At 43.4% G+C, this 12,082-nt stretch overlaps 2 protein-coding genes across 10 annotated transcripts in view; one reads left to right on the top strand and one right to left on the bottom strand.

Moving 5' to 3' along the window:
• The window catches only part of MED12L (mediator complex subunit 12L), a 156,217-nt gene that overhangs the window by 52,457 nt on the left and 91,678 nt on the right, over window positions 1-12,082 (bottom strand). The gene's annotated exons all lie outside the window — the stretch shown is intronic.
• Window positions 664-3,713, top strand: P2RY13 (purinergic receptor P2Y13). Of its 3 annotated transcripts, none has more exons than XM_041126726.1 (3): window positions 664-2,005; window positions 2,536-3,208; window positions 3,331-3,713. In XM_041126726.1, the coding sequence occupies exons 2-3, from the start codon at window positions 2,549-2,551 to the stop codon at window positions 3,571-3,573; spliced, it is 903 nt and encodes a 300-aa protein (XP_040982660.1). In that variant the 5' UTR covers window positions 664-2,005; window positions 2,536-2,548; the 3' UTR covers window positions 3,574-3,713. The 3 variants fall into 3 exon arrangements, with proteins under 3 accessions (XP_040982660.1, XP_040982659.1, XP_029883610.1); XM_041126725.1 differs by having other exon boundaries at window positions 3,328-3,713; XM_030027750.2 differs by having other exon boundaries at window positions 665-2,005; window positions 2,536-3,713.

Raw genomic sequence — 12,082 nt, 5'->3', positions numbered from 1 at the left:
TCATTTGGAAAAGTTGAAAAAAAAACAGGGAAGGATTTTCAGGTTCATAACATGTTCAGGTATCATAACAACCACACATGAAAAAGATCCTAGGCTATTGTAATAAATTATGGTTCATCACTGCAAAACAGCTCCAGTTCAGAAATATGTTTCACCATCATGCAAGAGCTCAGTCCTGCCAAAAGCCATTGCCTGTTTACCCTCCTCTGGTACTTATCTGTGCCTGGTAGGGCACTGGGCATTTTTACGACTGATATCCAATTTCCTCAAAACTTAAAAGACAGTTCACTTACTTTAGCACTCAGCCTTAGAGTTTATGCATCTCTTATAACCTGCCTGAATGAATTAAATATTTTACAAAATGTTTTGTGCACTGCTTATGCTGGTATATGCACCAACACTGATTACAATTAGTAACTGGGTTACACCGCAGAAAACAGGGTACCATTATTTTCCCGGAACCAGCGCTGCTGGTCACTCCAGAGCACGCTCTCTACAACTGACCCCATGGGGCCCAGGACTGATCGTGTGAGATGCCCCATTTCCACCCAACGCTCATTCCCCACATTTTTTGTACCTACACATGGAGAGAGAGCGGCAGTTATCTGGCAGCTGCTTTTCCTGATCAGATGAGCTGCTCACACAACAGATACTACAGCTATCTGTGTACCATATAGCAGTCGCTGACGGGATATGCGGAGGCACTTTGCATCTGCCTCTTACAGCTGGGAACAGTGTCAAGTGGTCAGTTTGGAAGAAAACATGGAAGATGCTGCCTTGGGCATCAGTCCCAGGGTATTGCAATGGACCATCTCAGCTTTATATAGTCCTTGATGAACGAACAGAAGTCAGGTCAGGCAGCTAGGGACATGTCACACTGATGACAATGGTGAGGGTGACCTTCATCCCAGTCATCCTCAAGGCTCTTTGCTCTCTGCCAGCCATTTAACACCGACATCAGCATGTACACCTACATTAACCAAAATGTAGATTCTAATGCACAAACTTACTGTCAATACAGCTGCAGCCTGAGAACCTCAAAAAGCAATCCATGCCTGCCCACAAAAGGATGGCTTGAACGCGAGTCATTTCCCACACGGCAGCAAGCAAGGAGCCAGAACCCTAAGTCACATCAGTTGACAGGAAAATACCAGATAAATCACATGACTCAAACTTACAGAAGAAGTTCTGTTTGCAGAGAAATGCACTAGATTCCAACATTATACATAATAAACACATAATAAATACAAAGTATACCATGCAGCAGCAGCAGCTTCTGCCAGAACCAGAAAGTTGCTGTAACCAGCAGGCTGTATCACCTGGCTACACTGATGCCAAAATAAACCAGAAATCCCATTCTGGAGATCAAAAGTCAAGCTCAGGTTCATGTGTCAATATTAACAGGCTACAGAGGGAGGGTACAGTTTCTGAATATGTCAGTGCACATGATTTTGTCGCCAAGTAACCTATTGTAAGGGTGGCTCTGAGCACACTTTCTACTCGTGCATTTGACAATGACTAGTGCTGTCCAGAACAGGGGAATTCACACACACAAACAAGAACTCAGAGCTACGTTTTAGGATTATCCTGGAAAACTGTCAGGAAACGCTCTGTGTTTGCTCATCCCATGTCTCTAAAGGAGCCAAATCATAATGGCACAGTGTAGGTGCCATCAGGTCTGCCCCAGACAAACAAAAAGCCAGAAAATGTGCCTGTCTTGATGGACATAGTAATTTTTTAATTTATTAGTATAGGAGGAGGTAGTGTACTTTCTGACAGAGAGCAAAAGGGAGAGAGAAAAGCAACAGCAAACATGATTAACTCAGGCAATATGTGAAAATGAGGAAGGAAACAACACAACACACCAACAGAAAAAGTCTCATCATTCTACACATTTCCGTATTCTTAGTACTTTGCTCACAGCTTCTGTCAGCAGAGGAACAGCGGATGAACCAGAGATAGCCAAAGACCCCTCTCTGAAACAGCTGCTGCCAGGTTTGCTCAGGTACTTCCACAACGGGAGCGTTCACGTGGTGTGATGGGGCACTCAGTCATCTGGCTTTCAGATGTCAGAGGCTGATAACCAGCAGTGTGCATCTTACCTTGATAATGTTATTTAAATCTATGCTGAGAAAGGAAAAATGGTGTGTGCTTGGTAAGAAATACCAAAGTCGCTTCCCCAGAAGCACCTTGCTTTTGGGCCACAACTGTAAAATTTCTATTCAATGTTAAAATACATTTCCATGTAAAGACAAATGGTGCTCTACGCAATCTGCTGTTATACCTTGCAATTATATTATCTTAGGCCTCCATAATGAATATATACCAGTTTAACTTTTCATTAGACATTAGTTTCTAAACAACTTAAACTTCAGCAAAGATTTATATTTTCTATGAACTAGAAGAGAAATTGGTCAGTCTATTTAATGCACCTTCTGGTTTTGGGTTTATCTGTGTAAACCTGCCAGTTGCTGTAAGGAACAAGTAATTTTAAATACAGAATGTTACATGTTTTCTCTCTTCTTTTCACCCAAGTCTATTTCAAACAATGGGAGATTTTGCAAACAAGAGTATTGTCAGTAACTCCAGTGGAGTACCCTCCTCTGCACTGTGCCACCGAGACACCACAGTCATCCAGATGGTCTTCCCACTACTGTATACACTTGTCTTCCTTCTGGGACTTGTACTGAACAGCCTGGCTTTTTGGGCTTTCTTCCATATTCCAAGCACGTCAACTTTCATTGTCTACCTGAAAAACATCTTAGTTTCTGACTTCATAATGACCCTGATGCTTCCTCTGAAAATCCTGACGGACTCTGGCCTGGGACCATGGCAACTCAAAGCCTTTGTCTGTCGCTTCTCAGCCGTGGTATTTTATGACACCATGTATATTAGCATAGTGCTACTCGGTCTCATTGCTTTTGACAGATTTCTCAAGATTGTAAGACCTTTTGGGAAGTTCTGGGTACAAAACCTGACTGCAGCAAAGATCCTTGCGGGTCTAGTCTGGCTCTTCTTCTTTGTTCTCTCTCTGCCTAACATGATCTTATCGAACAAGAAAGCAACACCCCAATCCGTGAAGAAGTGTGCCTCGTTGAAGAATTACTTTGGACTCAAATGGCACGAAGCTGTCAATTATATCTGTCAGCTCATCTTCTGGACTGTTCTCATCCTCATGCTTCTATTTTATATAATTATTGCCAAAAAGGTATATGAGTCTTATATAAAAACACAGAAGAAAGACAAAAAAAGCAAACAAAGGATCAAGGGGAAAGTATTCATCATTTTTACCGTGTTTTTCTTATGCTTTGCCCCCTTTCATTTTAGCAGGGTTCCCTATACTCTGAGTCAAACGACCACCCAAATGGACTGCCGTATGCAGAACCAGCTCTTTGTTGCGAAAGAAAGCACTCTGTGGCTGGCTGCCACAAACGTCTGCATGGACCCCCTGATATACATGTTCTTGTGCAAACCATTTGTAGAAAAGGTGTTATGCAGGAGAGTAAAGACATTTCAGAAAACAGTTCATACAAACCCAAACACCGAACTGGACACACGGATGACTGCTACTGAATCTTGATTCTGCAGCTTCACACTCTACAGTGTCTGCATATTCATAGAGAAGTTAAAAATAATTTGTTTTACTTCTGCTGTAAAAAATGAAAGTGTGGTTGTACTGCAATATTAATACTTAATAAAAACAGCACAATGGATTTCCTTATTTATGCTCACTGCTTAGCCTTAATAGGCAAAAAGCTGTCACTCAAACTGCCAGCCCTGATCTAACACCTACCTTCCCCCTGAGCTGTGCTCTCTCATTGATACCACCATCACTAACCAAAGCTGTGGAAGCCCAGCCATGCCTTGGCTGTGCCTGTCCAAGCCACAGTACTGCTGCACTCACAACACAGAGATCTGTATTACCTCAGAGCTACTCATGCGACTTCGCAGCCATAACCACATCGGTCCGAATAGGAAAAACAGCATCAGTGATGCATAAAACTAACAACGATCAGTTTGTAGTCTTGTCTTGCTCTGCTGGCTCTGCAAAGCAAACAAGAACAGAGGTTTTCCTAATTTGGTCACTAAATCATGTCCACCTCACAGAATACAGACAACCAATAACCTATGAATTAAAGTACCTTCATATAACTTAAGACAATCTAGAGAGTAATTCTACCTGCTTTAAACAAAACCCCCTTACTTGTTAACACTTAAGCAGCTTACTGACTATGGCTGCTTCTAAGGACAATTTAGCCTTATTTGGGATTAAAACCCAGAGCTGTTGACTTTGTATGTCAGTAATTCTTACACTGGGTGTCAGCTCGGCTGGCACATCGCAGGGCAGGGAAGAGGATGAACCGTACTTGACAGAGGGAAGAAGGACACGGTCCCTCCCTGTCCCTACCCACCTCTCTCACACATGTAATTACTTTCCTACCGCCTACACCGTTTCACCATCCTTCCTCTCCACTCCCAGCAGGGACTTTGGTGGAGGACGCAGTCAGCAACACTCCAGAGTCCCAACACTCCTTGTCTGGACCAGCAGACAACCCAGGACTGCTTCGCCTGCAAAGAGCACCTCAGAGCCACACAGCATTCACCCCTACCCTCCCACTCGCCAGAGGGGAACACCCAGAAATGTCCCCCTTGGGACACTGCCCCTTGGGAATGTGCTTGGTGGCACATTCACCCTTCCCTGTCTCAATGACAGGCAAAGAGAAGGCAGCAAGCAACACTGCCTAACCCTCCCCGTCCATAAAATCCCTCTCCACCTGGCTCACCGCACCACTCGCAGAGCTCTCCCTTAGCTATCCCATAGGGAAAGTCCAAATGAACTATGCCTAAAGAGAAACTGCTTTCTAATCCAAAATCCTGGAAATTATTTCACTATTTTAAGACACGAATGAGATACCAACCATTTATTGACTCCAACTCCACAAATTATGTTAAAAAAACTGTTAAGCTTACCTTAACCTTCAGCAATGCTTCCTTGCTTCTCAAACAACACGTTCCTACTGCTACTAGTCCCCTGATATACCTGCCACCCCAGAGGACTACCTCTGCATCACACGCTGCTCAGGTGACACGGCATTGCAGAAGGGACCTCAGGGAAAGCACCACAACTTGCTCTCTCCCATCAGCCCTACTACCTGTTGTAAACTCCCATCACCCCTCCTGCCCCCCGCCCCGTACCGGGACACTCATCTCCTGCTGCTTTGTGACACTGCGGAGCTGAAGTGTGAGAGTCCGCAGCACCTCGCTGAGAAAACAGGCATGTCCCTTAGTAACAAACTTCACTTCTTCTCAAGCTCTCCTGCTACCTTTATGCCTTCTCACACATGCCAGACGCTTTGATCACCACTTGATTGCTATTTTTAGAAATTAAATATTTACAGCAGCCTAATACAATCACGCAGGTTTCTCCCCACAGCCTGATTTTTTTCAAAGCTGTTTTTAGATTACTGTGCATTAATTACATCTGCCTTTGGGATTCCCCAGCCTTTGCCACACAGGTAGATGTACATCTTATTTAGCAATTTCTACTCACTGTATCTTCTCCACTAGGCATGTTACATACTTTCCATAACTGTAACACCCTTTTGCAACTGGAAACTGAACTAATCCCCAATCAGCTACCAGTTGGTTCCAAACTTCCCTATAAATCAAGATTATCTCAAACCGTGTCTTCCTCTCAAGATTAAATGCAGTTCAGGAATTAATTCCTCTCTCCCCACACACATATACTGTTTAACAGGATTAATTTAACTACTTTAGTAAGAGTAAATATATTAAATTCTTAGCTTCTAAAATAGTCACTGCTTTAGCAACTGCTTAAAGAAATGTACGAGGAGTCTGAAAATGTTTCTCTAAGCCTGTTGACATAGTACAGCAATTAATGTAGTGACTAGAGCTAACATCAGGAAAAGACGGTTTGTAAATCAGCTGTGATCTTCCAACAGGCAGGTGCCCCTGGAAATGTGTGTTCCTGAACTTTGGATATATTAGGGAAGAAATTAGCATGAAATTTTGCAGCTCAGTCCTCCCTCTTCCAAATGAATCACACCAGCATAGCTAATATGGAGGTCCCCAGGACTCTCAGCACAGACTTACATTCAGCTCTGGATTTAAAAGTGGAACTCTGGCCCATTTTTGTGGTTATTACAGAGAAAGTAACATAAAATGAGCAATATGGCAGTGATAAACTACGAAAATGCTGAAGAACAGAAAATTTATTCCACCGTGGAAGTTTGGGTTTTTTATTTTCTCATTTCTACTGCTGGCACTACAAGGCTCATTTAACACTGTGCACACACATACTGGCAGTACACACAGTTAAGTACTAAGAGGAGCCTGCATGTAAGGGTGGGTGTAACCACAAAATAGGCTGAGTTGCTCCTTAAATAAGGGGTGTGCCAAAGGTTTCAGAGGAGTCTTAATCATTTGTTTTTCAGCTGCTGCTTCTTAGGTAGGTAAAAGGGAGCCAGAGTTGCCAAACTCTGTAGCAGAGAAATGCAAGGTGACTGCACGGATGGGACATCTGGTTGATGTACTTTAAAAAGTCCCCTAAATTCTAACATTTGGGATTTTGTACTTTTTTTTGCAAGTTTTTAGATCCCTGCCTCCAGGTGGAAGTAAGGATCATAACAGTTAAAATGCCTCAGAGTTTAAGTCTCTGCTTTTTAAGGCTCAGAAAAATAACCAAAGTAATATTTTGTATTTTACACCTAGCCAAAATGGAGACAGGTTTTGAGAACAGACTTGCGTCAGAGATGAGGAAGCCATCAGCCTAGACCACAGGTAGAGAGGACCAGCAGTATGCCATAGAAAGCTGCTCTTCTGGGCTCTCCAGATTTCTTTAGTGCAGTCAAGGAATTCATGTAATTCAGTAAAGTTTATCAGCGTATTAAATACAACAGTCACCATTTTTCCAAATCTCATTTTTCTCCCAACTTAACTTGAAAAGGCTGGTACTGACACTCAGGAGCTGCTGAGAGAAACCTTTCCTAGATTCAGCAGTTGTACAAGACAGAGTAAACGCATGTAACATTTCCACCTTACGTGTGTTTACTCCAGTCAATCACCACCATGAGGCAGCAGCAGGGCTTTTCCTTTCTGCATCCAAATGTTCATTTGCTTAGCTTGTCTACACTCCAGACTAGAAGCAACAGACAACCTAGAAACTGGAAAACTGGCACCAGGCCTTAAACTTGTTCAGACAAATGAACCTTATTCCAGGCTCCTATGGTCGAGGATTCACACAAAAAATATTGACACTTATTCTAAACATTTTTACAAGTTGCTGGGTTCCCAAAGGGGAACTATAGAGCACTACTAGGCAGTCAAATTTTGTAGGAAATCAATCTTATTTCAGTACACAAAGGTTTACATATATTTCTTTGTATTTTTTATCTTACTTGCGCTTCAGAAAAAGGAAATATATTATACCTTTGCCTAATAGACACACCATCTGGCCTTCCAGATTTTGTGTTGGACTGCCTCTCCTCAAGAGGGACAGCAAGTTAATTCCTGAATGCCTAAAGGCAAATTCTGCACTTCATACGTACCCCGACTCTCTGGCACAGCGATACACATCCTTCCATCACAGCTCCTACAACTCTGAGTACTGAGAAAACTTTCATAATATAAAGCAGTACTTCAATTAATTAGAAATGCAAAACAACAATTTGCGTCATGAACAAGAACTGGGAAGCCATGTCGAGCAACCAAGATTTTACCCATACGACAATACACAAACGCACAGAGCCAGCAGGTCGCATGGGAAAACTAGAGGCACTAGAATAGACCTAAGTCTATAGACAGGATCAGCCAGCCAAGGTGTGTAACTTCAGATTACCTATCAACATAATGTGAGGAACTCAAGGATAGAGGAAAAAAAGAAATGAGCTTTTAAAAAGTCAGTTCTTAATTAAGTGACAGCCATCAAAACAGTGATTGAAGTAAATCACCTAAGGAAAGGGGAAGTGTCTAACTCTTCCAAGACTTTTCCACTAACAAAAGCACCTCCATCTTCTACATCTGAAGGTATAACGCTGGAGGAATCCTCCCAGTGTTGCAAGCTCTGATCCTGCTACCACTTTCTATGTTTAAAAAAAAGAAAAACCCAGTCTCATATATTATCCAGGTGGCTAATCTGCTTTTAAAATAACCCTGTAGTTAATATTGCTAAATATGATAGTAAAGCAGTTTTAGCATGAAGCAACACAATAATTGTTGTAATAACGTTGTTCGGGCTCTTATGAAATCTGAGAATTGCTCTCTAATCACCAGAATACAAAAAGGGACATCCAACCTTTAAATAATGTGAACAATAGTAAAGTTACAGGTTAGCTTTCAGCTTTTCTTTACATCAGAGCTTCACATTTCTTTTGCGCTGTTTTTACGACAAGCTCCATAGCATTTCCTTTTCATGTGCCAGCTAGTCCTGACTTGCTCCAGCCTGAGAACAGCCAGACAACATGTCTGAATTAAAAGCCTGCTAGGGGATGCTATGACAGTGGTTTCTAACCCATTAAGTTTTACCGATACACCAAATTACAGAGATTTTAAAGAAAAGGTAACGTGCCGTTGCACCACATTCAAAAAACAAGCAAAAAAAACCCAAACCAAACTTTCTCATGTAGCTTTTATGAATCTATTTATTTTTTGACCACTGTTAACACACAAACTTTGGTCTGTGTACTCCATTCACAGAGTACCAACTATTAAACGTTTGAGTCTCTGTAAGAAATTAAATTATATTTTTTAAACTTTTCAGTTTTCACTTCTAATTTCTTCCCTTCTTCCCCATAACATGTCCTGCAGCACTCTTTCTTAGACCCCAGCCTAAGACAACACCAGCATTAGAAGTGCCTGAAGAACAGCGCGAATCAAACCATAATGCACTGTCATGCCATGTCTTGACTGAAGCCTGCAGGACTGAGACCAGAGGAGCAGACACATCTGCCAGCACCACCCCAGGGTCGGAACCATGCCCCTCACCAAGGACACAGTACAGCACCCAGCTTGGGAGTGCGTGGTCTTGTGCAAAACAAAAGTCAAGCGCGTAACTTTCAGATTTAAGTTGTTAAAACTGCTGTTTATGATCTATCTGCAAATCTGCTTCCACCCCTCAGCCATGGTACTCAGACTTCCAGGTTCCCAAGTCGCTGGTCCCAGGGGTCTGCTGTTCCTCAGAACAGAGACTGGAGCTTATCACCCCCCCCAGCTGAAGGGCATGCTATCAGGCAGTCTGTGCACAGAAACACTGAAAGCAAGACCAACGCAGCGTGAATGCTTTGTTCAGTGCCCAAGCTGTGAGGTCTCTGCTCCTCTAAGGACCTCTGACACTGAGATTTTGGGCTGTCCAAACATCCCAGAAAAGGACCATCTATTATGAGGTATCTCAATGGAAGAGAGAGGTTGATTTCTCCTGCAAGTTCTGCAATATTTCCCCAGACACATCAAACTCTTCAGGAAAATTGAAGGACTACCTATAGTGTGGCCTCCAACAGGTGAGTGTCCACCATCACATCTGTATGAGTGTTCAGACGTAGCTCTTGAGAGCCAGGTTTTCTGATGGATGGGAATTTTGGATAGTCTAATCCCAGTCAATTTTCAAGAAGCCAGCACAAGAACCCACCTTCACACAACTCTCTCTCGTGAACAGACATCCAGAGACAGGATGCAGCTTGAGAGCATCAGGACTGTGAGCCCTGTTCACATCACTCATCGCCAGGGCCCATGTGCCTGCTGGCAGCAAGTCACTTACTAGCAAGCCTCATCTCCGAGTGGCTCCTTGAAAGGATGCAGTATCTGAGAGGTGAACCGAACGGCATCAAATGGGAAATGGGCCTGAGACATGTGGTGAAGATATCTGTGTGCACAGAACAGCAGTTACAGACCATGACACTACTCAGCTATACCTGGTACCGGAGTCCTTTGCACAATCGGGCCCCACAAGATACAGACAGAAAATCACTGCTGGCAATGCCCCTGGGAAAAGACCAAGAAGTCATCACCCTGTCAGAGCTTAAACTCACAGAGCTCTAACACAAGCACCGAGAAGTCTAAGTTGCAACAAAGCCAAAGAATAGACCCTTTGGACAATGGTTGTTTTATCAGTGACAACTGGAGAGGAGACCACAGTGGTGAAAAAGTGATGCTAAGGTAAGATGCAAAGCTGAGTATAAACAGGTCTGACTCCAGCATCAAACATCTGGTATTGGGGAACAGATCTGAGAAATCCCCAAAAGGGTAAAGAAACAAAGAGATTTAAATGAAATCCCCCAAATTCTCAAAAGGAGGGAGATGAGGCTAACTCCAAAATCAGCACAGAATATGCACAGCACCCTGTCCTCAGGTAAACCAGATCATGCTGAAAGTCAACCAAAGAGCTCACAGTACAAGGCCCATCCAAAGAGCGATGAACAAAGGCAGATATTCTCATAGCTCTGGAGCCTCCCAGCTACTGCACAGCCACAGGAGAAAGGGCAAGACAAACAGTCTTGTACGCTCCCCAGAGGAAGAATAAGGTCTCCTACTTAAAAGAGAGCAAAGACAGTGATTTACAGAGATAGGAGAGAAACACCTTAAAAGAGATTTAATGCTGAGAAATCAAGCTGTTTGCGTGGCTATGCAGTGAGCTGCACCGTACCTGAGCTGCACTAATGATAGCATTTACCACCGTATCCCAGCGTGGCTCTCACTGCCCTCTCCATGGCATAACTTCTCAGCTCGAAGGAGCAGCCTACAAGACCGTCAGTCAGGCACGTACTCCTGTCTTACACAGGCTCCACTTGGAACACAGAACTAGATCACCACAAGTAAAGTTAGGGTAGAAAATGACTGAAAGCCAGGGAGGAGGTGAACCAAAGACTGGAAGGAAAAACAGAAGGCACCATTAGTCTAGAAGCAGGACAAGCAGTTGGGAGAGAAACAAAACACAAGCAGCTGCTAAACACTGGAGCACACAGGACAGCTGAAAGAAAGCGAAATGGTAGCTGGCACACGCTGTCCTACGTAGCCATGTGCAAGGTCTGAGAGAGGCAGAGACTTCGTCATGTCTCCTGTCCCTAACGGCAGAAAAAGCCTCCATCCTCAGGTGATGCGATGTGTGCACTCCAGCATGTGCATGCAACAGGAACCATCACTTTATGTCAGAATATCCAGTTTCTGAGATCAGTTTGGCAGCTTGTTGTAATAAAGCTGAAAACATACGACAGAAGTGTAACACATGTTCCTGCTGGCTTCATTGGCATTATCTGTTTTGCCTTGCAAAACCTGGTCTTCAAAGATGAGCCGAGTCAGAAGTCTCCTACAATCAGGGACTGTACCTGATTCAAGGGAGAGGTCCTGAGGCAAGTGGGAATTTTACAGTCTGCCCACTAGCAGAAATGTGGAAATTAGCACAGGGCCCCCCCTGGACACAGAGCCAGAGGAAGCTGTTCACCACTATGGGGAGGCAGCTGGTAGGTCCTGCTCCTGCTCTGCCTCCTCACACGGTTCCATGCAGCTGTCAAGGGCACCTATGCAAAAGGCTGTCCAGTCTCAGAAGAGGGGGGCTGGGGATTCAGTCCCTCAGATTTGAGGAAAAAAGAAAAAAATGCGTATGGAGAAGTCCAGGCAAAACAGACAGAGCAGTCCGAGAAAAGTGACTTGGCAGCCATTGCTCTCATAGCACTAAGATTATTTTTCTTTTTCTCCTGAAGATTTAATGAGGGAGATATATATTTGCTTTTTTTTTTTAAGAAGGTGGCAGAAATGGGAAATTAACCACTTCATCATCTATGGACACGAAGCAAAATTTTGTCCTGATATAACTACTCCCACGATTATTTCAATGCTCTTAAGGCACTAAATTGTCTTGCTCTAAATGTGTGTACACCCAGGACCACTGACAGCAGGACTGCAAGAGTCAGTGGGCTCACAGTCAGAGTCTTAAAGAACATCATAACAGTAAAAAGTATGCAGTAAACAGTCTAGTCATTTTAGCTGAAATATTTAGTTACAGACTTAACATTTTGCTTTCATCCTACAGGCTATTTAGAAGAGAGGATCTGTTCAAAGCACAACATTAAAG

The sequence above is a fragment of the Aquila chrysaetos genome, chromosome 10 (genome assembly GCF_900496995.4).
Source record: "Aquila chrysaetos chrysaetos chromosome 10, bAquChr1.4, whole genome shotgun sequence".
Lineage (NCBI taxonomy): Eukaryota > Metazoa > Chordata > Aves > Accipitriformes > Accipitridae > Aquila > Aquila chrysaetos.
Note: the sequence above shows the minus strand (reverse complement) of the source record. Positions and strands in the feature narration are given on the sequence as shown.